This window comes from Cynoglossus semilaevis, chromosome 8, assembly GCF_000523025.1.
Source record: "Cynoglossus semilaevis isolate Cse_v1.0 chromosome 8, Cse_v1.0, whole genome shotgun sequence".
Classification (NCBI taxonomy): Eukaryota; Metazoa; Chordata; class Actinopteri; order Pleuronectiformes; family Cynoglossidae; genus Cynoglossus; species Cynoglossus semilaevis.
In genome coordinates this window covers 14,589,300-14,614,126 of record NC_024314.1, presented here as the reverse complement: position 1 = coordinate 14,614,126, position 24,827 = coordinate 14,589,300, and the positions used below count along the sequence as shown (strand labels likewise).

The window sequence follows — 24,827 nt, the reverse complement described above, 5'->3', positions numbered from 1 at the left end:
AGACAGGCTGGAGATTGAACTGTCCTCAAGATCTTCAGATTGTCCATTGTCTTCTGACAATCCAGGAGAAATATTCCAAATCTCCTGAAAAACCACAGGAAGGCTCTCTGCCACCCCAGTGGCCTCATCCTGTACAGCAGGGGCACCAAGTTCTTTATGTGAACCAGGAGAGAGGCTGGAGGATGGTGGTTCCTCAAGAAAATGAACATCTCTGGCGTCCTCCGCCAACCCTGGAAAACCACTGCACACCTCATCTAAAACCTCTGGACAGCTCTGTGTCTCCTCGGTGATGGACATAACCTGTTCACCTAGTTCTACATGCGAGCTTACAGAGAGGCTGCAGAATGGTACTTCTTCAACAACTTGAAAATCTCTGGTGTCCCCTGGCAAACCTGGAGAGATACTGTAGGACTCTCCGAAAACTTCAGGACAGCTTCCTTCATCGTCAGTAGCGGACATTACCATCTCATCTTGTGGTCTGTCCTGGAGAATTTGAAGATCTGTGCTTTTTTCTGACAATCCTGGAGAAAGATAAACCTCAGGACTGCTCTCAGCAACCGCGTCGGTGGACATTACCACCGGATCTGGAGCAGGTGGAAAACCAAGGCTGGAGGATGAGCTTTCGTCAACAAGTTCCAAATCTCTTGTGTCTCCCGACAAACCTGGAGATATACTGCAGGTCTCCTCAAGGACATCCGGATCTCTCTCTACAACATCAACCATGGACATGTCGTCCCCATCTCGAGCGGCAGCAGCACCTGGTCCTCCGTCCAACACTGCTGGAACAATGACTTCTTGAACATTTTCAGCTATTGCTTCAGTAGTGATGGACACAGGAAGATCCACTGTCTGGCTGTCTTCTGATACAGAAGAATAACTTGAGGCTGCTATTATTTCTGAAACTTCAAATTCTCTCTGATCTTCAGATAACTCTTTAGAGATACTGCTGGAATCCTCAGATTCTTCAAGATCCTCCTCTTTAACCTCAAAGGTGGAGAATTCCATCTCTTCCTCAGCAGAAGAAACTGTAAGAACTTCATCATGCTTCGCAGAAGTAACGGATGCATCAGGAGGGCAGGTGGGCAGATCAGGGGAGGCTGTTTTGATGCTCTCTTCTTCTCCTGTAGGTTGGCTGGAAGGTCTCAACACAGATGCCTCAGCATCTTCTGGAGAAACACCACTGGTGACATGGTGAACTTCTTCAGAGCACACGTCCACTGGCTCATACGTGGATGTTTGAATGTTATTTTCACCAAGAAACTGAACAAAATCTGGAGTAGCTGGAAGGACAGGACTGGTTTCCTCCTGCATTTCTGAAGAAATATCTGCTAACTCAAAGGTAAGTGTGTCCTCCTGTATTACTGCAGAGGCACTTGGGATTTCAACTACGTCAGTTACGTCAGGTAGGGTATAATCAGTCGTTTCCTCGTCCTTCTCTTCTCGAGCTTCTGAAACCTCTCCACGCTGCGGTGAAGAATCCTCTGACCGACTTTCAAAAGAGGTATCCAAAGACTCGTCTACCTTTGTCATGGTGACAGGACTCAGTGGGCCCTCTACTTCATGTTCATATTTGGCACGTTCCTCTGAATCCCACTCTTGGACCGTCTGCGTCATGACACTCACATCCGTTGTTGTACATTCAACAATCTGCGTCAATCCCACGTCAATCATTCTGATTCCCAGGACCAAATCTGTTTCTTCCGTCGCCTCACCAACTGCAGGAAGATCTTGATCCTCACCCATGGTAACATCAGTGCTGACATAGGCAGCACGATCGAACACTGCTGAAGAGGCAGCTATGGAGGCATCTTCAGCTACAGCACCATCAGAGATTCCAGTAGGGGGCGACAGAGTCTTTGTGACCTCTGCTGTGGTAGATATAGACTCTGTCTCGTCTTTTTTAGGGAAACTCTGCACCACACTCACCATAGCTGGCAGTAAGCCGCTTATTGCTCCTCCTATTTCAATTTCAACAAACAAAGTTGAGTCAGGGCTAGGACTCTTCTCTGAGAGGAGTTGTTCTTCCCTGCTGTCTTCTGAAATATCACCACACTGGGATTTAGTAGATGCTGCTCTCTCAGTGAAGAAGGCATCTAGGTAGTTATCCACCTTCTGTATTGTAACTGGACCAAGTGTGTTCGTCTGCTCACCATCCTGAGACATGGAACACTCCTCAGAGTCCCACTGATTAACCAGTCCTATTAGCTCATTCACATCCCTTGTTGCACGTGTAACAATGTGTGCTAACTCGGTGCCTAAGTCGGTCTCAGCTGTGCCCTCGGCGGCGTCCCAGGTATCAGTCTGACAAAGGTCACTGGTCAATGCTGAAGTGGTAGGTGGTGGGGAGGGACTGGAATGCTTTATCTCTCCTTCATCTAATCCAATTCTAGACCCTTCCAAAGCTTCGTCGTCATTACCTGGTGACCTGGCTGTAGGGATAGCAGGGGTCTCCTCCACTGCCACACAGCAACTCTCTGTGACCACAGGAGTGGGAGATTTTCCCTCATAATCATCAATAGTACTGGGTACAGCATCAAGAACAACTGCAAAATACTGCTGTTCTTCTGACAGAGCCAGAGGAGTCAGGCAGATCTCCTCTAAGTCGTCAGCACTGCTCGCTGCACCGTGACTAGTTGATAATTTATCTGTCATAGCTGCGCCCAAGCCTGGTTGAATATCCTCAACTGCTGCTTCTGTTGTTGTTACGTCATCTTCAACAAGGGATGGTGCGGAAACAGAAACTTGGGAATCTCCGTCTTTGTCTGACAAACGCAGAGGGATGCCGGTCTCTTCAGGTGCTTCAGTGCTGCTTCCTTCAGCCGGAAGAGTTGGCGTTTGTGTGTCATCACTAGCTGTGGAAGTGGCAAGTGCATCCAAATCTGTAGCGTTTTCTGGAGATATCCCACCGATGTCAGAGTGACTTTCTACTTCCATCTGGGACGAGGGTCCCCAGTCACTCTGTCCCCAGTCACTCACCTTCCTTTCATCCCAGGTCAAGGTGTTCAAAGCTTCATCTCTGTTGGTTGCTACAGGTAGCACAGGGGAAACGGCTTCGTCTTCAGCTGAAGTCTTTGTAAAAAAGGATTCTGAATACTCCTCAACCTTCTGCCTGGTGTCTGGACCAAGACTTCGTTCATCTTCATCATCATCATCATCATCACCTTCCTCCCGGTCAGGGGCCATTGGTGTCACATCACTGTCGTCTCTCTTTGTCCTTTCAGCGACCTGATCTGTGAATCCCATATCACTGGACTGAGGTTCTTGTACCATGTCAGTCGTTACCTTGTTTTCAGCTGAAGCACTGAAGACCTCGGAGCATATCTCTTCAACAACAGGGGGAGCAATTTTACCTTCAGGATCAGCCTTCACAAATCCATCCAACAAAGTCTGAGCAAAAGCTTTAAAGTTGCCATCACTTTTTATATCACAGGACACAGGAGAACAGATGTCTTTGTCCTCTTCCTGTTCCCTTTTGTAGCTTGATGCCGGTCTGACGTCACTGACCTCAGGTTCTTTGCTTTCTTCGGGTGCAGCTGGGAGGAGTTTAGGACTTTGTGCGATAGCCTCTGCACAGATTTGTTCCACATCAGGTGGGGGTGTTTTTGAGCCAGGTTCAGCTCGGACAAACTCATCCCGTAAAGTTTTGGCAAACTTCGAAAGAATGTCTTCCTGTTCATTCATAGAAGATAAAGATGAAACTGCAAACGTTGTTCTCACACCGTCCTGTAAATCACTGCGTGGCTCATCCTCAGGAACTGAAATCTGCTCCAAAGACAGATACGGGCAAGGCTGGTTGTCATCTGTTACTGCGGCAGTTTGGCTGCCGTCATCTATTCTGACAGATTGGCAGGACAATGGTCTACACTCTGGAACATCGACACCTTCAGTTTCCTCTTTGACTGGAGAGGCACCGTAATCCTCCCCCAGAAACTCAGGAGAAGTACCTGCTTCCTCCAAGTTGGATAGTTCAGCCTCACGTTCAAGAATAGTACTTGGAGCTTCGTCCACTGTGGCTGGAGAGATGTCCTGCTGGGTGACACCAGTTACTGAAGCAGGTAAAGCCAGTGCCTCCAAGACTAAATCTTTGTTATCCTCCAGCAACACTGGAGAGATGCTCGGGGCGTCCTCTTCCTCGAACACAGGTGGAACATCTCCTGGTAGAGCGTTCTCACCAAGTGCCTTAGTTGGTACAGACAAATCAGGGCTCAGTTCCTCTGATATGACAGATTGGACCGAGGGTGGCAGGTTGGACGGTGCTTCAGGATTGTCCAAACTGGCAGCCTCTACAGTTATAGGTTGACAGAACTGACTGGTTCCCTCCTCAGTGTATTGTACTGCTCCATCCTTACTATCACTACTTGACATATCATCCAGCATAGCTGGAGAAGTGACCAGTAAAGTTTGGTCCACTGACTGACTCCAACCTGACACAGGTGATCCTGTGTCAGTGACTCCAACCTCTGCCACATCTGGTGAGGTCTCAGAGGTTTGACAACTGTCTGGGAACTCAGGGCTGGATGAGTCAGACTCCTCTCTAAAAGACGTACGTGGAACCCCATCCAGAGTGACTTCATCAATGAAAACTTGGTTGTCATCAGACAATGCTGCTGGGCTGGGAGCAGGGGAAACAGCAGGAGGCGTTACTCTCCTCCCCTCCAACTCCATAGATTCACTCAAGGATGGTCTTGTCTCAGAAACCTCAGCGTCTGCCACAGCTGGGAAGCTCTTGACCTCATCAAAAAGTTTAGGGGGGTCTTCCACCCCACGGGTTTCTAACTCATCTTCAGTAGCAGTACTTGGAACCTCGTCCAGTACTGTTGCAGTGACTCCAGGTTGGGCGTCATCAGTCGATGCTTCAGATGGAAATGGTGAAACTATTTTCATGCACTCGTCCGATCTCGCAGACTGGCTCGACGATGACTCTGGTGCTTCAGTCTCAGTGTCTTTTATGGTCTCATAACAACTGCCCCCTTCCTCAAGGGGGGACTTGCTCTCCCCTCGTACAGCAGGTGCACTGTGAACTTCAACAGCTCTGATGTCTGTTGTTATGACAGCAGGTTGAGCTAAAACAAGTACACCTGGTTCTACATCGTTTGTTTTGGTAAATGGACTACAGGGCAAACTGCTCTCAAGTACTTCAGATTCTGTAGTATCTTCTGAAACAGCAGAGGAAACACTAAGGGTGTCCCTGAAGCTCTCCGAGTTACTGTCACCGACGTCCAGAGAGAAGGCGTCCTCCTCCTCAGTTTTACCTACAACACTACCAACCACATTCAACATGGCAGGAAGGAAGCTCCGTATGGCTTCAATTATCTGCGTTGTAGTAGCTGGAGAAAGAGTTCTCCTCCTCTGAGCATCTCCTCTACGTCCAGAGTGTTCCCCCCCTTCTTGGAGCTCCCGGCAATGTTCCTCAGCAAATGCAGACCTCCTTGCGAAAAACCAGTCCAGATATTCATCAACCCTCTGCAATGTGGCCGGACCCAGCGTGGCCCTGTCCTCCTCGTCCTCTAGCATAGCACATTCTTCTAAATCCCAGTGGTGGACCATCTGCATCATGTGATTCACATCCCTCCTTGCCCGCTCAACGATTTCATTCAGAACGACATCGATACAGTCGATGTCAGGCAAAGACTCCATTTCCTCAGTGGTTGAAGACTCGTCATCTGTTGCTGTTACCATTGTGTGGTTTTCTTCGATGGACTTCATAAATACTGTGAAGAAACAGAAACAAAGAATCAATGTCACCTGCGGTGGCTCAAACTGGGGTTCTCTGGCATGTTGACATACTGTACGTAGCGCTGTATCACTACCTGCTTTTACTTACGTCATGTCTTTTTCGTTGTCATGTCCTACGATCAGTCGACATCCACGACGTTGCAGCAAGGTCTTGTTTTACCCTTGGTTCTTCTTCTTGGTCGGTTGTTGTTGGTTTGTTTATGGACAACTTGCATCCGTAATGTTGCATTACTGCCTTTTCTGGATTTCTATTTCCTTTGCGATTCCAAAATCAGGTGGTGTGTTTTATCGGATTAGCCAAACTGCCTTGATGGTGGTGGTGGTGGTGGTTACATTTGCAGTTTTGCATTACTACCACCTACTGGAATAAAATCGGTACATCTTGATTCCCTTGGCTCTCTGTCTCTGCTCCCTGTTCTCATACCACCATTAAGAGTTAGACGGCAATCAGCTTCCATAATGTTTCACAGCTGACTGTTCCATGTTTCCTCTTTCTGTCCTGCTGGTGTTTTTTTTTTGATAAAAGGACATGTCTGTCCTGCTGGACAGACATGTCCTTTGGACTTCAACCCTCCTCTCCTTTCATCTTCAGCTCCCCAGTGATGTCATTTCATCATGTAACTTTTACACCAGTGGACACCAGTTAAAAACATGGATAATTATTAAAAATGTTAGCCAACAGTGAAGTTAATGTCAAGACAAAAACTACAACACAGAAATAAAGAGTATTTGACATGGGTGAGAAGCTTCTACATTACCTCTCCTGTTGGTGGGTGACTGTAGGGAGAGAAGTGGAGGGCCACACTAAACAAACAAACAAAGGTGCTGTGAATTAAACCTTTTATTAGTTTTACCCCCGTATATTAAAATAAAAAAGTTTCTACACATTTTTTACCATTTTTAATACATACGGTCAAAGTGCCTTGCAGAGGAAAGGCCTAGAAAAAAAATCTGTTGTTGTAAAAGAAAGAAATATTTCCCATTAAATAGTAACAGCAGTTGATGGTCAATTTTATCTCTGACATAAAAATTAACAGTTTTCTGATGCTCATTTCAGTTGAACACATTTTAAATTCATATATTTATCTGATAACTACAGGGACACGCACACACACACAAGATCTTCAGCTGGGAGAAGTGAAGAATCTCTTGCCTGGTTCAACTCGAGTGCTGAGGAGACAAATTTAAATAAATCACAATCACTGATTTTCTCTATGGACTTTGGTCTGAGCTAAAATCACTGATTTTCTCTATGGACTTTGGTCTGAACTAAAATCACAGATTTTCTCCATGGACTTTGGTCTGAACTAAAATCACTGATTGTCTCTATGGACTTTGGTCTGAGCTAAAATCACTGATTTTCTCTATGGACTTTGGTCTGAACTAAAATCACTGATTTTCTCTAAGGACTTTGGTCTGAACTAAAATCACTGATTTTCTCTAAGGACTTTGGTCTGAACTAAAATCACTGATTTTCTCTATGGACTTTGGTCTGAGCTAAAATCACTGATTTTCTCTATGGACTTTGGTCTGAGCTAAAATCACTGATTTTCTCTATGGACTTTGGTCTGAACTAAAATCACAGATTTTCTCCATGGACTTTGGTCTGAACTAAAATCACAGATTTTCTCCATGGACTTTGGTCTGAACTAAAATCACTGATTGTCTCTATGGACTTTGGTCTGAACTAAAATCACTGATTGTCTCTATGGACTTTGGTGTGGGAGGAGGCTAGTGTGTACAGTAAACTACTTTTCTGGCAGCCATGTTCTTTCCAGAGTGAGTCGCCATTATCTTACGTGTTGGTGAACGCGTTGCCCATATTCCTGATTCTTCCTCTCACTGTCCCACTGTTTTGACTTCTTTGATGACTGTTTATCTCAGGTGACGTCAAAGGCTGAAACAGACGATCTGAAAGACGAACAAAAACAGTTCCCGCTGGTAACTGGTTGTTTTTACCATGTATCAACATAATTTGGTGTCTCATCTTTGTCGAAGACTGTAAGGTTCTGGTTCTGTTTGTAAGGCACTCTCTCACTAAGCTGAGCTCCATTTAGTTTGTACCACACAGCTGACAGCAGTGACACAAACTGTCAACAGGAGGCAGCAGTGGACCAGCAGCTGCTGTGTTGCACCAAGGTAAAGTCCTCTATAGAACTAGCCATAGAAACATGAAGGGATTAAAAAAGTTGGGTTAAATGTTTTGGTTAATGGGGTGTGAACGCGTCGACAGGAAGGTGGACATTTTTCAAAAACCTTAGTTTCTGGATATTTGTGCTCGTTGTGACATTTGGTTCCTGTTGTTCCTGTGAGAACACTGCTGTGAAACATGGGTCACTACACACCAGGTCCAAGACCCTCATCATGACTGAGGGTCTTCTTGTTAGAGGACGGTGTTGGTTCTGTGTTTCCAGCGAGGACACGTCTCCAGTAGTCTTCAGGGAGCGACAGAAAACGACAAACAACCTGAGGACAAAAAATGACTTGTGTATTTGAGGTTTGACGATTCACAAACTTGTGTGAAGTTTGGTTCTTTGTTTCGGACTGAACTGATGCTTTGGAATCTCTGACTGTTTTAGTCATGACTTTGATGCCTGTACCTTTTTGTTTTCCTATTATTATCACGTGGTTCTGGGTATATTTTACTTTAAACCGTGTACCATGTTACTCAAGAGGAGTCCATTGTTTTTGAAGCTGACCTTGGGCTGAGTGTTGGTGTCTCTCATGATGGTATTAGGCGATGGTTCAGACATGCCATGACCAATGATGGTGGGACCAAAGACCCGAGCCAAATTGTTCTGGTCCATCTGACAGCGAGGACTTCGTATCACCCTGAAAAAAAACAATCTAATAGTTTTACCAAAGAATAGATCATACATATGGAAGCTAAATAATGAAAGAAAAACAAGAATAATTAAGCTAAAACAAAAGTAACAGCTTCAATGAAATAATACTTGACAACTCAACTGTCAATTGTTGCCAAATGTAGTCGTGTTAGAAAGAACTGGAAAGTTACTTGTGTAAGTGTAGCATAAGGAAAGCTAGTGTGTCTCTGTTGGCTTTGGGAAGTTCTGCAATGGCCTGGAACATCACAGCTGAGCTGTTGTCCTCATCAGGTAGTTCTGAAAGAGGCAAGAATATGACCTCAGAGGACAGGGTTAGAGATCTAATGACGAGGCAGCAATGGATTAACAACTCCTGTGTCGCTCTAAAATCGACAATTTTTTCTATGGACTTTGTTTTAAATAAAATCACTGATTTTCTCTATGGACTTTGGTGCAGGAGGGTTAGTGGTTTACAAACATTGGTTTAGAAAAATACAGATTTGAGTTTGGAGTCAAACTCAGTACCAGATGCCTCCATGAAGGTCCTGTGCAGCCTGAATGTGATCAGAGGTTCCCTCAGTTTCCTCAGGAAGTCCTTGAGGAGTCCACAGACCACATGGATGTCGGACACTTTACTCAACACCAGGGGAGTCTTTCCCTGAAGGAAACGTTCTCTGAGCTCCTTCACTGGACGCTCACCTCCAGGGACTCGGTACAGTCCTCTCTGAAGACACGTGAAGAGTTGGAAACCAACCAGATCTTAAACTTTTGTGAATCAGCTGCCAAATTAAGTCCATACCAAACCACTGTGAGAAGTCCTCTAATCAAAGAAGCCAGATTCTACCAGAACACTCACCTCGTCCAGGCCCCGCCTCTCGATCTCAGCCACACAGTCAGCGATCAGGCGAGGGACTCGTGGATGAGTCACTGGAGCAAACCTCTCCAAAGAGTCCTGAAGAAGAACCATTCAAACGGATTCACTTTTACTTTGGATAGAGTTGATATTTCACAGACCACAGAACCTTTGTGTTTTCTTCATTTTTCTGAAAATTTTTCTGATTGAAACCAAAGTCACTTTTCTCTGTTTTTAACTTGTGAAATGTCATGAAAAAAAGAAACAACCATGGAGGTTCTGTGTTCTACGGAGGCCTGGATGGACATTTCGCTCTCAGGTTTTGGTGAAGTCAACTACAGCATTCTGAGGTGACAAACCTGAGGCACCTGGTCCTGTGCTGTACTTCCTGTGGGCGTGGCCACAGAGCAGCCGGAGGTGAACTTCAGTTTACACTCAGGATGAGCCACAGTGCGACAGTTCCTGCATTTCACTGCCATCTTCCCAAAACGGATCCTCTTCCCACAAGACTGACACATTTCAGGGCGGATCACCTGCAGGAAGTGGGAAGAATGACATCAGTGTTTTTACTCTGTTTTTTTGTTCTTTGTTTTATTTGACTTATGTTTTTTGACTTATTTTTTACTATATTTTATCTTTCCAATCTTTTCTTCCTTCCTCGTCTCCTTGCTGCCTCCCTTCTTTAAAGTCTTTACTCCATTCCTTCTTTCTACAGTAGTTTTAATCCCGACTTCCCCGTCTTTTCCTGTCACGTTGTCTTCTTTCTTCCTAACTTCTTTCTCTGCGTCTTCTTTTGTAATTGTTTGTAAATATGTTTGTTGTTTTGGTTTATTTACTGTTTTAGAGACGAAGACGTGTTTGTGGATTTTCTCGGCTCTGCCAGCAGGAGGAGCTTTGACATCAACGCTCGGCTCCACAGCAGCTTCACTTTCAGGCTCCGCCATCGTGTCCATCGTCTCGTCTCCAGGAAACCACACTGACGTCTCATCTGAGATTTTAAATACAAATCTTTTATTTATGGGGCGAAAAAGTAAGACTGGAATTGAAGACTGAAGGAAGAAGTGAAGGAAATAAGGAACTACTTTTTCCAACTTTGACCCCATTGAGCGGACTCACCGGCTCCACCTAGTGACACTGCACACTCCTGACTGACGGTCCTGACTGGTCTCTCCAAGGTCTCCTGCTGGGTGATGCCTACAACCATGTGGCTCTGAGCCCCTAAGTCTGGAGTCCTCACTGAGGCCTTCACCACCATCTCCACCTCCTGGAACACACACACACACACACACACGTCACATGACCTGGGCAAACCTCCCCCCACAGTCACTTCAGATGATGGTGATGTCACGGCCCGGACTCTGACCTTCTCCACGGTCTTCCTCTCGGTCAGCTCTGACGTCACGGTACTGCCTCGTCCTCGTTTCACTGGTGGAACCCCCAGAATGGGACCCATGGAGGAACGCTACAGGAACGAGAGTTTGGTTTTTTATTTCATTTTCTCCTTCTTGGTGTGGTGGGCTGCAGCAGCCTCGTCTCCTCACCCTCCTCTCCCTGGCTCGTGACCTCAGGGGTTTCATCATGGGTGCGTTTAGATCCTGCGAAGACAGAAGGAGAACCGTGTCTGGACTGTGACGGACCGGAGCCAAGATCGGGTTGAACCGGTCTGTACCAGGTCGTCATCAGTCCGATCGTAGCTGATGTCCGAGTGGGAGAGGAAGGACGACTCGTCGATGGCCGAGAGTCTGGAGACGCAGAGGGTCAACGTTATTCTACAATCACACCATCATTCACACCATCATTTACACCTGTCACTGTCCTCACATTCACAGTTTGAGACAGCATCGATGAGACGGAGCAACAGCGACACTCTGTGGACAAATATGTGAACTAAGTAATTTAAACTTAGTTAAAGTTTTTTTTTTCAATTACTCACTAATTACAAAATGTTGGTTTGATTGAACTATTTGGGAAGTAACTGTTTTGGTGGGCATTTTTTTGCAGTAATATTTTCTAGTACTGTGAAGTAAATGTTTTCCACACATGTACAGGATTTTATATTTGTAGTAAAGCTAAATGTCTCTTAATTCTAATTCCATTAAATTTTTGTGTTGTTTTTCTAAAGCCAACTTTCCGTTTGTTGCTGCGCTGCACCGTCACGTTTCCTCCGCCTCGGTGTTCAAACGTTGCCAGAAGTGATTTTTGCTCCTCGTTCAAACATGCGCTGGATTTACTGTCGTGGACCAGGATGTCGCACATCAGCTGCATCTGCCGCTGCTGAAACGACAAACAGCAGACAAACAGCAGCGATGACGTCTGTGAACCAGGTGGATCTAGGCTCCACCCCCTGCACCTCCTCCTCACCAGGTACTGGTAGTCGGCCTCCACCTTGTATCGCTTCTTCATCTCCACGTCCAGCTGATTTCGAGCGTGCTTCAGTTTGACCTCCAGCGCAGCTTTGGCCACGTCTGACTTCACCAGCAGCTCCTTGTATTTCTTCAGCTCCAGCTCAGCGTGAAGCCACCGCTTCCTCACCGCCTCAAAGGTCCTCACCACCTCCAACATCTCTGAGGGACAGCGACAGAAACAAAGGAGACAGAGACGTCTTAGAAACAGTGTTCAATCTTAATCCTTCACAGATTTAGTCTGTGTGTGTGTGTGTGTGTGTGTGTGTGTGTGTGTGTGTGTGTGTGTGTTCTAACCCAGCTCAGTGTTCTGAGAGTTTTCCTCAATGCTGATTCTCTGAAGACAGAGTGCAAGCAGCTCTTCAATGATCGCCCTGGTCTCCCCCATCCCTGCTGCAAAGACATTTACATATTTATACATTTACCAGACACTTTTATCAGACAAAGCGCCTCAGGAGGAGGACAACGATCAGGCCACTGAACGGAGAGGAACTCTTGAAAGGAAGCGGGGCTTCTACAGGGCACGGGTGCAGAAGAGCAGACAAGTGGAAAAGGCAAGATGAGGAGAGTGCTAGGACAGGAAGTGACATCATCATCATCGCCATCATCAATGTAGTGACAAAAATTAACTCACTTTTAAAGCCACTCAAGTATTAGCAGCAGGGTGAGAGTACAAATGTGGGGCTTCGTGTATGATCTTCTCTTTGAGTTCTCTAGTTCGAGAATATTCCACAAATGACGCTTCAACTGCTTTAACGATATTTTAACAGTAACGTAATTCACGGTAAAAGTCAAAAAACCTAATCCACTTTCGGACCGGTAATCGCCACTTAAGGGGTCATAGTGCGCATGTGCAGTGCCTCCGGGTGGCCTTGTAGCACAATTGGAAATTTAGCGCAAAGCTAATACTAGCATCGCACACAAATAAAGTATAAACCACACAACGAACATCATCATGTCGTCAGATAAACATGACGTGTTTTACAGCAAAACCACTGAACTTAGTAAAAACAAACGACGAACGTTTGTCGTGCTTTTTTTTTTTTCATTTCGAGTCACTGTTGTTGAGACATTAGTTCCCACCAAATTAAAGTCTTTGATCAGCAGTTTACCTGAGTCTGCCAGTCCAACAACGGCCTAAAATCCGGCTCAGATCCAAACACAACCAAATCAATCGATCAATCAAAGCTGGCCTATGGGCTGCAGCCTGTGTTGGTCACGTGCTCATTCAAAGTCAACGAGCTCAGGCGAACACCTGGGCGTCATCGCGTCCACAGCCTTTCACGAGCTCCCCTGAGACTTTCACGTGCGCAGCAGAAAGTTGTATTTTTTCCCCGTTATTTTCTATTCGTCATCTGTTAATGTACACACGGCGCCGGTTGACATGATGAATTTTAGTAGATTTAAAAGTATTCTTAATGAAAACAAAAGGCCACAAACAAACATTTATACTACACAGTATTCACACACATTTAACCACAGAGGATCGTGCATTTTAATGCTTTATTATTTTTTAAAATATTTTAGGTCTATTTTAGTTTATAATTAATTTAAGATTTGGGTATTTTTTGCATAATTATATGTTTAATGTCTGTCGGTTTCGGCTGAATGAGTGTTCGATTATGTTGTGTTCAAAGACCTTTAATTCAGCGTTGATGTTTTTGTACTCTTTCAGTGTCCTTATCTCCCGTGTAATAATAAAGCTCTGTGAACACTATTGTACAGTTGTGTTATAACACTGGTGTGTGTGTGTGTGTGTGTGTGTGTGTGTGGGGCTGTACGGTGGCCGTGTGGGCTCATAAACGCCTCCCTCAGTGTAGCAGTAATAATGGAGGGGGTCACAGTCGGACAGGTATTTGATGCAGAATGCATCCTCAGCAAACGGCCTAGGAAGGTAAGAAACGGCGACAGTAGAGACTGCATTTGTAACTAGAGGCTGCGGTTCGATTCCCCTGACTCTGTTTTATGTCTGTCTACAGGGGAAGTTTGAATATCTGGTCAAATGGAGAGGGTGGTCGTCCAAGTAAGTAGTGTTAGCTTTAGTAGCTTAGCCTAGCTTCGCTTAGCCTAGCTTAGATTAGCTTCCACTAGCTCCATCCAGACACTGGTTCAGAGGAGAGAAGACAATGAATCGAAGTGGATTCAGAAACGTATAAAAACATCAGCCGATGCGGTTTTAAACCCAGATGCAGACACAGAGCAGCGGACACAGCTGTGGAGCCGTCCCGGTCACCTGAACGTCTCACCGGATAAAAGCTTTATTCAGGCTCCTGTGTGAGGCGTTCACTGACCCACACTGATGGCACCGCATCAATATAATGTTTGATTTTGTACAGTATTATCTTTCCCACATCGCGGTTGAAACTTACAATGTAATATTGTCATTTTCACACTTCGCCGTGCGATGTTTTCTTCATTTTTTTATCATAATGATCGTTTCTAATGGTGCTATTTTTTTTAAATAAAAATAAATTTACATTTTAGTGGAAAGTACAAATAGCAACAACAAAGACATATTAGACATACATTGGTAACGTCGTTTTTAACAAGTGATGATATTACAGCATGTAAAAATGAACAATATAGCACAATAACAGACTTCAAAATAAAACCTGTTACACACTTATACCGCAGGGGGCACTCACAGTGCAGTAAACAATCATGGTGCTTGAACTGAAAGTTCCCTGCAGGGCCACACTTAACCGCAACCCCAGAGTTTAACAACAACAGTTGACCTTTGTCCTGTTTGTTGTATTGATTGATGGATTATTTTCAGACACAACAGCTGGGAGCCTGAAGAGAACATTCTGGACCCTCGGTTACTGGCGGCATTTCACAAAAGGTGAATTTGTTACTTGTGTTTCAGCACAGCAGTGTTGTAGTTTAAAGGCTCAGTGGTGTTGATCAGGTTTCTGGTTTCATCGGTTTACACAGAGAACAAGAACGAGAACTGCTGTTCCAGACTAAAGGAAAACGCCCGCGAGGACGACCTCGAAAGATCCAGGTAAACCAGTCACTGGTTCTTCAGGTGTCACGTTGGTTCTTCTTCTACCCTCAGCTTCACAGATTCTTTTGCTTCCTGTTACAGCCGACACCACCCACAACCAAAGACAGCCGCTCCTCGTCCTCGTCCTCCTCCGGCCTCTCGTCGTCAGCGTCCTCTTCAGAAGATGAAGACCCTTCCAAGAAGGCAAAGCCAACTCCCCGGGTCCACCCAGTCCCACAGAAGAGGCCACAGATCCTGCTCGCCAAACCAGACCACAAGAAGAAGCGTGGGCGAAAGCCCCTGCACCCAGACCTGAAAGCCCTCCGACAGGCCAAGAGCAAATTGCCTCCTCTTTCTCCTCCTCCTCCGCCTCCTTCTCCTTCTCCCTCTTCCCTTCCTCCTCCTGGACTTGCTGCACCTCAACGGCACCACCCGTCAGTCAGGCCGTCCAGGGAGGAGCTGCGGGCTGGGGTGAAGAAGCCGCTGCAGCCTGCCAGCTTCACCTACACCGGTCTGGGCAGGACGTCGAGGAACGAGGCCAGTTCTGCCTCCAACAGCGCCTTCGTCCAGTCGGTGTCGCCAAAACCCGGAGCGCTGAGCTGTGCCTGGACCAATCGCTCTCTGTCCTCTCCCTCTCCTGGCTCCTCCCACAAAGCCACGCCTTCAGCTCAGAGTAAGCACATGACGTCAGAGCTAAAGTCCAGCAGCAGGAGTGACGGCTTCAAGACGTCTCCACTCAAACACGGCAGCGGAACGTCGGGGTCTGGAAGTCTGCACGGAACCTTTGATAGAGCAGCTATTTCCCAGCGTTCCCAGTCGAACCAGCGGAGGCAGGATGGAGTCAGCGCTCAGACTGGGTCTGGACAACACAAGCAAATTCCACAGATTTCTTCACCCAGAGACCGAGCCAATCAGGCGTTGAGTCTTCGCGCCCTAAATCTGCAAAGTGTCAGTCGGCCGACATGTGGCGCCGTCTTTCAGGGCAACAACACAGGTGGCGCCGCAGTGTCCAGGTCCAGCTCAAGGAGCAGCGGAATCATGGTAAAAAGTGGAGTTAAAGACGGTCGGCCCTCGTCTTGCGGGCAGCGATCTGGGACAAACATGGTTGTGGGCGAGCACATCAGAGGAAAGGAGGTGACACCAGGAGGGGGGGCCAGCCGGGGGAACGGAAGCAGCGCGAACCGCAGCCTAAACGAGCTGAGCACTGGAGACTCAGACGAGACCAGCAGCAGCGAATCAGAGCAAGGCGTCCCTCTGTACCCAGCAGCCAACAGTCGGCCTAGCCTGGGCAGCAGCACCGCCGACTCGGACACAGAGACGGATTGGCGGCCGGCACGCAGCCTCCTGGAGCATGTGTTTGTCACCGACGTCACAGCCAACTTCATCACAGTGACAGTGAAGGAGTCACCGACCAGCGTAGGCTTTTTCAATTCACTGAACCACTAGGGGCGCTGGTGACACTAGGCTACCTCTCCACAATCCTTCTACCACAGCTGCCAAGGTTCTGACCAGAACCCTCACTTTTCCAGAATTCCACAGAGACTGGTGGAGTTCTGTCTCCTCCCTGTTCACAGAACAACGTCCTGTCACTTCATGGAATAAGACGGCATTTATAATGGTGGTGTGTTTATGGCGCCCTCTGCTGCATCCTACTCGATGTTAGATGGTGTGTTGATATTGTAGGATCCTTTGTTCAACTTCAAACCTTAAAATTCCAAATTTTAAACATTTAATTTTTTTTAAAGCAAACGTGTGTCTAACCTTCAGGAGTTTTTCCACGTGTTGAGGAGCAGAGCAGACGACAGGAGCCAGAGTTTGAGCCTCCACACACACCTGATGATAAAGGCTGTGCCTCGGATAGTTTTGATGTTGTGATCTTGTTCCGCATACATCGCAGACGTGAATGTACGATGAAAAACGACAGAAAACTGAAGGTGTGGACACGACACGGTTGTTCACCGAAGTCCACAGAAAAAATCCCTCTTTTCTGTCTGCAGGGCTGTTTCACAAACTGGCCACAGGAGGCAGCAGAGCACCAGCAGCTCCAGTGTGCCTGTGAGCTATAGTCAGTGATTTTCTCTCTGGACTTCTGAGCAGCGCAGTGGACAGTTCCCACAGACAGGAGAAGTCGACCAACAGTATTATGATTAAACTTCTCAGTGTTAAAAAAAATCATTAGCTGCGCTTCACTTCTTGTTAATGGTTGCATTTAGGATACAGGAAAAGTGTAGGTCGAATGTGTCTCAGTCAACGATGTAAACATGCAGATGGATGTATGACTCCGCCCCCTCAGTGCCTCAGGTTCTCCTCACATCAGCGAGTCGCTCTCCATCTGCTCGCTGTTGGTCAGAAATGTAAAGAAAGGAGAAAAGTTTTATTTTTTTTTTTAAATCTGAAGAGAAAAGAGAGAGAGAGAATTATTTTACTTTTCTTCGTTGTCGTCGTCTCTTTGGACCAAAGGTGTTTTTTTCCTCCACCGTCTCTGTTCTTATTATCGATGGTTTGCACAGATCCATGAAGCTGACTCTTCCTCCTCTTCATCACTGAAAAGACATTTCACACTTTTATACAGTTTGAAAACCTTTGTCGACTCCTTTTCTGACACTTCATGTTAATTTATATTTTACTGTACATATATGTTGATGTTTTTCCATGTGATTGATCTGGTGCTCGTCACAGACACGATTATTCCAAATAAACCATAAATCGTTACTGTGTACCTTTTCACTTCCACCAGCAGGTGTCGCCATTGAAGTCCAGATTAGGGCTGCAAGGATCGGAGAACTAGAATTCACAGTTGTATTTCATTTTGTAAATATAAATATTTCAGGAATTTCTCTCTTTATCTTTTTTTTTTCAATCCAAACAACATTTAAACGTGTTAATTATCGTTCCTTTCTTTCTACTGAAACATTATAAACATTTGGAGATGATTATCCTGAATCAGTGGTCTATTATTAATGTCTGTGCCAGTTCGACCCCATAAATCAGTGTTAGTTTAGTGAGAGTGTGACATCATTGAGTGATGTGATGTCAGAGTAACTGAGTAAATGTACTTAGTTACACAAACAACACACCTCGTCAGTGTGTATGTGTGTGTGTTGATTTATGGTCACAGACGTGGAATTTTCCCAAAATAAGTTTGAGTAAACAGCAGTGACAGAGGAGCCTCACAGCAGCAGCTGGTATGTGTCAACAGTGTGAACAGTGTGGGGCAGTGTGTGCGCACACACACACACACACACGTGAACATACGCACAAACAGTGCGTCCAAGTACACATTTACTTTTTACTGTTATGTTTTTTGTTTTTTACAGACAAAGGTAATTGAGATAAACGCCGACACTTTGCTGCCCTCTCTGGCTGGTGCACAGATAACAAGATGTCTAATTGCAGATCAAATTTATGCAAGGTGAAAACCACGTGAAGATCACAGATGAACAACAGAAATGAACGAAACTCATGGGGGCGCTCTATCAACTTCTTATAATCACAGTTCAGGGCAACGAAACATGAATAATTAAAGATTCAGCAGCGTGGCGAGACACTCTACTAATGCTCACTAAATAAGCTAGCATGAAGGCGCAGCTAAAGTTGGCCAAACCATCAGTTGGTGGTTAGCTTGTAAATATAACTATCACATGTGGGAAAGTATAAGAAAGAAGCTAAAGTTAGCCTTGCTGCTCCTTTGATGTCAGTTAGTGTCAGAAAAAAGCGAACAACTGTTGGCCAGACAAAAATAATGTAAAACAGCGTACGAAATTATCTAGCACAGGGATCATCTCTGAGGTCAGCTACCATTGGAGTGAAGCTTAGGTTAGCCAAACTATTAGGTAAGTTAACTTCATCTTAATGTTTTTACACCGTCTATTGTTCTATTGTCAACTCATATCCAGAATAAACTTTACGAACAGAGAGAACCCGTTTCACAGGCAGAACGTCGTTATTTCACATCATTGTTCTGACTTTTATTTATGGCCTTTAAATCCACTGGAAGCTGAAATAATAAATCATGGTTATTACAGACGACTGACTTTAGTCTAGGATTAGCTCACAGTGCTGTGTGTGTGAGTGTGTGTGTGTGTGTAGACAGTGGCAAACGCCTGTCTCCTCTCACCACAGTGAAAACCCTGAAAACGTCTCAGTGTGACATCCGACTGCCTCCAAGTCCCGAGCCCCGCCCCTTCTTCACGTGGAGATCAAAACAGCTTTCTCCTGGAGTTGAGTCACACACACACACACACACACACACACACACTCTACCAACAAACTCCACAGAGAAATGTATTAATTTTAGCTCAGGAGGACACGGGAGCTGCTGCTCCACTGCTGCCTCTTGTGGTTAGTTTGTGTCATTGTGGTAAATCTCAATAATTATTTCTTTTCAATAGCAACACCAGAATGACAAAATACCACATTTGGACGAGCTAACAGAGGTTAACGTCTCCAGTGTACTGAGGATTAGATTTATTGTCTCATTCCTCGTTAAGAAAAAGGCGGAAAAACAAGACACAAGGCAGGAAACATATAGAGACAATAGGAAAGATATAGACTTTAACTGGCAAAGAATTTATTGGGGTTAAAGTTGTGGTTAGGCAATAGGGGGCGCTCACAGAACACTGAGTATAAGCTTTGCACACAACACCATGTCAAACAAACGTTGAATTGTCCTTTAAATATGAAATTAAAGGTGACATTTAGTTTAGAATTTTTATTTGTTTTAAAAAGACGACGAATTGAAAAATAAATATCTTCACGAGGAAATAATAAAAATGACAGAGTCTGAGGTTATGTTGTTCATCAAGCAGCATTGTCCCTTTTTATTTTACACTTGACGTCACTGAACGCCTCAACGGTTTCATTTCTTATTTCCACAGAAATCACTTTAAATGTCATAAATACTTGAAGCTGATTATATTAACTCGTGACACTGACCTTCATTTGTACAAAGTCATCAAATAAAAAAAAACATATACATCAAATATACATCCTGTACTGTATAAAACATACATCATACGCGTTTCCTCAAATGTAAATTCCCACGTAAATATCTTTGAATCTGTGTGAAGTCACTGCGTATAAAAATAATACTATAAAAGAATTCCCGTGTTTGGAAGGAGGCAGAATTCCCACTCTCCTCTTCTTCCTCCCGGTGAAGAAACTGCAGATGAAGAAGACACTTCCTGTTGAATGGTTTGTACTGTCCCTTTAAGAGGTGTTTTGTCAACAACAACAACAACAACATTTAGCTCAAACTTTTTGTTGGTGAGGTTTGGAGTTGCACCAAGCTTTTTGGCAATACCCCTTCACTCCAGCAGGGGCCTTCACTCTGATGCCCTTGGGCTTCTCATTGGTTCCACTGTTCCTCGAAGGGCATCCCAACTGTGGGGCCAGCTTTGTTTGAAGTTTGTTTGAAGTTTGTTTGACGTTGGTAGACAACCTTCTGGATTCCAGATGTGGACCGCTGAAGTTGGAAAGTAGAGTGAGGATGATGTCATCGTCCCGTGTTCAATGCATTTGGATTTATCCCAAAAAGGCTTTGCCATATTTCGTAAACACTGCAGTGTGCACCTACAGGGGGCAGCGTTGTTGTCCCTGGTGTTCTTACATCAGTAACTGTACACCCAACATTTGGGCCGTTCCTAATTCATGGACGTTGGCCATGTTTGTCTCGACGTAAAAGCTACAAAACATGAACACTAGGGGGCAGCATGCTGATTGGTCCATCGTTACTGTGAGGATGTGACGGCGATGAAGGTGGATGTCAAACCTTGGCTCCATTTTTACACAAAATCTGTTTGTGTCCATGGAAACATTTTAAAGTCCTAGCTTATGGTTACTGGTGGCGCTGTTGAGTTTGTGAGAAGGCGTTCGGAGTTGAATCTTACAGACCAGTCGACAACGTCACATTTAACGTTCATGTTTTCTTACAAGTATAAAAAAACCCGGTGTCAGTTGGGACACGAACACTTGCACTCAGAGATAATGGGGTACTGTACCGGGATCCAGATGCACCTGAGAGCGCCCCTTCTGTTCAGGCAGCGCCAGCGCAGCACAGTGACGTGCATGGACTTGGCCGGTTTGCACATCATCCCCTCCGGTACCGAGCAGGACCTCTTTGTGGAGCAGCTGCCCACTCTGACGTAGCGGGGCCAGAACCGAATCCCCAGGTCGGTCCAGGCGTGGACCACTGGGCACAGAGCGTAGGACCAGAGCCAGAGCTGCAGCTTCCTCCGCAGCTTCCTGCTCGGCTTCTGCTTCTTCCAGGGATGCAGCTCGAACTCCATGGCTCGGATCTCTTTGGGCATCGCCGTGAGTTTCTGCCGCAGCTCGGCGTCGCTCCACGGCGCGTCCTCGCCCCCCGCGGGTCTGTCCTCGGGCGCGGACACGGACATGTAGAGAGGGTCAAAGTGGTTTCCCAGTATACTCCGCAACTCGGTCTCGTTCAGGTCCTTCTCCTTGGGGTCCAGCTGCGGGTCCGGGTCCTCCTTCAGCTCCAGCACGGGCAGAGAGTCGCTGGGAATGGGACGCAGCAGGTAGAAGTGTTGGCACGCGCCCTGCTCGATCCTGACGCCCAGACAAAAAAGCAGAACCAGAACCGTCAACCAGCAACAGGGCTGATCCATGTCCTCTGAGCGTCCTGGCTCCGCGCAGGGTCAGGGTCCAGTGGAAATCCTACTCCAAACTCAATAAAAACTGATCCAGAACTAAATCCAAGTCGGCGTCAGAGCGCACAGACGCACCGGCACCAGCTGACGCCAGTCCTACACTAGTCCAGACAGTCCCAGCTCTGCAGGGCTGCAGGGTCACACACACAGAGTCCCGCACCTCCACCAACACTGTCCATGACCCGGCTCTCAGGCCAGAACCTCCACGGTCTCACAGACCTGCGGAGCCCGAACCTCACTGCTCTCTGTCCGCATGTTGGCGCTGCGGCTCCCGCTGCTGAAGTGAAGGAGCCGCGGAGACGAGAGTGAAATAAAGAGGGGAGTGATGATGTAAGAAGACCACACACACACACACACACACACACACACACACACACACAGGACTAATATACAAACCCAAATACCAGAAAACTCGGTCCACCTCCTGAAGATCCAGTCAAAGTCAAACGTTTATCAGACAGAAGGACAAAGACGTCCATTGTTTTCACTCCCAAACTTAAAAAGACATTTATTTCTGAGTTCATCACGGGGTCACGACCCTTTTCTTTTCACCACAGCCTGAAAACCAACAGTTCTGGTTTTCTGCTCTTTATTCTTTATGATTCTTTTATAAAGACCTGGAGCAGCTCCACAGTCAGCGGTCACATGGTCACCTGGTCACCTGGTCACATGGTCACCTGGTCTGATGGTGCTGCTGACAGATGTGGACTATGAGCTTCAGGACCTGGTCCAGACAGGATCACAGGTCAGCTACAGCGTCCTGTGCAGATCCTCCAGGTCAGGTCTACAGACCAGCACAGAGACTAAGACTGGAGCTAAAACTCTGGTGCATGTGAGTCAGGATGACACAGAGTGAACAACTGAAGTCTGGGTCACGTGTTCCTGTTCCTGTCTTTGTCTGGACCTGGACTGGGTCTTAGCACTGACCTGATGTTTGTCTTCATCGGGACCAGGTTCAGACTCAGGGAGTTTCTGGGATTTAAACTCCTCACAGTTCGGTTTGTTACATTTGTTACATTTAATCGTGTTATTCTTGATTGAGGATTGAGAGTGGAGCTGGAGTTAATCCCAGAAGTCATCAGGTGAGGGCGGGCTTGCAGCCCTCCACCACTGGGTGAAATATCAACAACCATTCACACCTGTGGTCAGTTTAGAATGAAAATACACAGAAATGCAAACGGGAAGAGCAGCAGTGAGGAATCAAACCTGTGACCTTGTTGCTCTACGGCAGGAGTATTAACCGTCCTTCTACCATGTGACGCCACATTTGTAACATATTTCATGGTTTTGTTGTTCTCTAACCTTTTCTCCTGACCTCTGCCCTTGTCCGTCCTCCTCCTCCTCCTCCTCCTCTTCACCCTCCTTCTTTTTCTCCTCCTCCTCCTCCTCCCTCCTTCTTCAGGGTCAGTTTATATTTGGGGGTAATTTTCTGCCTGATGCGACGTGTGTGACGGGCGCCTTTTAAACTGTCACATCTCTGTGGACAGGAAGTCAGATAAGGCACTTCCTGTCTCTTGAAAAATTTCAACCTTTTAATCCTTCACTCGGTCACGGGAGACGACAGGTCACACTGTGATGCGTTCATGGCCCCGGGACTTTCACGTTCCAGAAAAATGTCACATCAGAGGCCTGGGGTGAGAGGGTGAAGCTGCAGCCTAAAAATATCAGCAAGAAAAAAAAATGTTAATGAAGAAAATTCCACAAGGACTAACCCACAGCCACTGGGGGCAGCGGTGTCATACCAGTTTGGTTGAATTCTTAACACAAGTATTTATTTACTACCATTAGCATTTTAACTTTATTTAAATTTTCAGCGCAGTTACGTGTTAACTGTAAACACATTATTCTCAGTCATTCTTCTACGGTCTAATCAATAATCTGAATTATAATCTTAGTACAAACAGGTTCCGCCATTAGCAAGTTAGTGTCTGGTGTGTTTAGTGTAGCTATTTTAGCTAATAAGTGACGTGTCAGCTGTGTGCTAACACACAGCAGTTAGCTCATGTTAGTAGTGCACTGGTACATGGTTTATTTTCAGGTCTTCAACAAGGCTGGGCTAAGCTAATCCTGCTAACATTAGGAGAGACTAAGGTGTTCTGCTGCTGTAAACACTTCCACTGTAAAAAATAAAAAACATTACACCGTTATTTTACAGTGTAAATACCCAGATCAGAGGTGTTTGTAAAAACGATGCATCATGTTTCGGTTGGCTGATTTAGAAATAAAACTTTTAAAGACGTGCCTTTTAGTTGGGAATGTTTTTTCAGAGGAGCTGCTGGTGTTCTGGTGGAAACATCTGTTTCTCCAACATCTGCGTCTCCTCCAGAAATTGGGTTGAAAGATAAGATTTTTTCCTCGCTGCAATGATGGCAGCAGACGGCGGGAAAACGTCGGCGGTGTTTGTGTCTTCTCTGCCACCCTGAAGCTAACGCCGTCTCCGTCTTTCTCTCTTCTGCTAATGGTGCGTTCAAATCTCTCCGTCGTCGTCTCTCCATCAAAGCTCCGCCGTGGCAGAAACAAACACACAACAAACACACTGCGTCGTTATCTGCTGCTGCTGCTGCCGCGTCCTGGGAGGCCTGACGTCTGATTGGCTGAGGAGATTAAAGCCACGCTCTCTGTCCCGACATCAGAGGAACCTTCACTCGACTGAACAACGCCGACACCACTGATGAGGCATTCTGGGAAATCAAAGAGGAAAATCATTCAACGTGTGTGTGTGTGTGTGTGTGTGTGTGTGTGTGTGTGAGACGTCATGCTCCTGCTCTGAGAACTGTTCTACACTGTAGTACTGTCTACAGCTTCACCTTTCACTACAGTACATTTATGGCCTTTTTTCCAGTGGAAAATGAGCAGTCCACTGTGAGGTCCACTACTTGAGCAGTGGGCTGAAGAAGAAGCAGCCCACTAAATGAACGACCCACTAAACAAGCATCCCATTAAACGAGCATCCCACTAAATAAGGGGGCCACAAAAATGAGAGGTCCACTAAATGAGCGACCCACTAACTGAGCGGCCCAATGAATGAGAGGTCCATTAAATAAGCAGCCCACTAAATAAGCGGCCCACTAAATGAGCATCCCACTAAATAAGGGGCCCAGTAAATGAGCGGCCCAGTAAATGAGCGGCCCACCAGGGCTGGGTGGAGTGTAAACAGTGTGAGCTGCAGCCCTGGTTGCAGCAGAACTTGGCGCCAGTTCAAGTCTTGACACATGTAAAAGAGTGGAGTCACATTTGTTTGTGATGAATCAGAACACACATGAATAAAAGTGACGTTTGAAGGTGATTTACTCCAGTCGTCGTCGTGTGTGTGCACTTTTCACATTCCAGCCTTTCGTCTGCGGCGCTGGGAGCCAA

General features: G+C 46.1%; 3 protein-coding genes across 15 annotated transcripts in view; 1 reads left to right on the top strand and 2 right to left on the bottom strand.

The window, feature by feature from the left end:
* The window catches only part of LOC103382229 (rac GTPase-activating protein 1), a 19,466-nt gene extending 6,197 nt beyond the window's left edge, over positions 1 to 13,269 (bottom strand). Inside the window, exons 1-20 of one of the 12 annotated variants that reach the window (XM_025057862.1) lie at positions 12,929 to 13,269; positions 12,114 to 12,209; positions 11,776 to 11,978; positions 11,546 to 11,688; positions 11,084 to 11,156; positions 10,956 to 11,009; positions 10,778 to 10,876; positions 10,531 to 10,678; positions 10,251 to 10,402; positions 9,774 to 9,947; positions 9,418 to 9,513; positions 9,087 to 9,285; positions 8,753 to 8,858; positions 8,436 to 8,568; positions 8,082 to 8,202; positions 7,536 to 7,647; positions 6,846 to 6,906; positions 6,632 to 6,687; positions 5,825 to 6,540; positions 5,696 to 5,711 (exon numbers count right to left, since the gene is read on the bottom strand). In XM_025057862.1, coding sequence (XP_024913630.1) covers positions 6,861 to 6,906; positions 7,536 to 7,647; positions 8,082 to 8,202; positions 8,436 to 8,568; positions 8,753 to 8,858; positions 9,087 to 9,285; positions 9,418 to 9,513; positions 9,774 to 9,947; positions 10,251 to 10,402; positions 10,531 to 10,678; positions 10,778 to 10,876; positions 10,956 to 11,009; positions 11,084 to 11,156; positions 11,546 to 11,688; positions 11,776 to 11,978; positions 12,114 to 12,204 — 1,950 coding nt within the window. In that variant the 5' untranslated portion in view covers positions 12,205 to 12,209; positions 12,929 to 13,269 and the 3' untranslated portion in view covers positions 5,696 to 5,711; positions 5,825 to 6,540; positions 6,632 to 6,687; positions 6,846 to 6,860. Of the gene's footprint in view, positions 1 to 5,695; positions 5,712 to 5,824; positions 6,907 to 7,535; positions 7,648 to 8,081; positions 8,203 to 8,435; positions 8,569 to 8,752; positions 8,859 to 9,086; positions 9,286 to 9,417; positions 9,514 to 9,773; positions 9,948 to 10,250; positions 10,403 to 10,530; positions 10,679 to 10,777; positions 10,877 to 10,955; positions 11,010 to 11,083; positions 11,157 to 11,545; positions 11,689 to 11,775; positions 11,979 to 12,113; positions 12,210 to 12,450; positions 12,893 to 12,928 lie in introns of those variants that run through there. The other 11 variants (XM_025057861.1, XM_025057863.1, XM_025057855.1 and 8 more) reach the window with 11 other exon arrangements.
* Positions 13,270 to 13,586: 317 nt separating this feature from the next.
* On the top strand, positions 13,587 to 17,514 carry LOC103382231 (chromobox protein homolog 2-like). Of its 2 annotated transcripts, XR_521900.3 has the most exons (6): positions 13,587 to 13,710; positions 13,796 to 13,839; positions 14,593 to 14,658; positions 14,751 to 14,820; positions 14,905 to 16,468; positions 16,570 to 17,514. XR_521900.3 is itself a non-coding variant. In XM_008314949.3 (5 exons), the coding sequence occupies exons 1-5, from the start codon at positions 13,645 to 13,647 to the stop codon at positions 16,246 to 16,248; spliced, it is 1,590 nt and encodes a 529-aa protein (XP_008313171.1). In that variant the 5' UTR covers positions 13,587 to 13,644; the 3' UTR covers positions 16,249 to 17,514. The 2 variants fall into 2 exon arrangements, 1 of the variants encoding a protein (XP_008313171.1); XM_008314949.3 differs by having other exon boundaries at positions 14,905 to 17,514.
* A 1,852-nt stretch (positions 17,515 to 19,366) lies between these two features.
* On the bottom strand, positions 19,367 to 24,149 carry nog3 (noggin 3). The gene has a single exon (XM_008314950.3). The coding sequence runs from the start codon at positions 21,426 to 21,428 to the stop codon at positions 20,754 to 20,756; it is 675 nt and encodes a 224-aa protein (XP_008313172.1). The 5' UTR covers positions 21,429 to 24,149; the 3' UTR covers positions 19,367 to 20,753.
* Between the last annotated feature and the right edge of the window lie 678 nt (positions 24,150 to 24,827).

Excerpts from the sequence above, each read along its gene's own strand:
- LOC103382231 (XM_008314949.3), top strand. The coding sequence starts at position 13,645 with ATGGAGGGGGTCACAGTCGGACAGGTATTTGATGCAGAATGCATCCTC. Across the intron at positions 13,711-13,795 it reads TCAGCAAACGGCCTAGGAAG|GGGAAGTTTGAATATCTGGT; the intron begins GTAAGAAACGGC and ends GTCTGTCTACAG. Across the intron at positions 14,659-14,750 it reads CTGGCGGCATTTCACAAAAG|AGAACAAGAACGAGAACTGC; the intron begins GTGAATTTGTTA and ends CGGTTTACACAG.
- nog3 (XM_008314950.3), bottom strand. The coding sequence starts at position 21,428 with ATGGATCAGCCCTGTTGCTGGTTGACGGTTCTGGTTCTGCTTTTTTGT.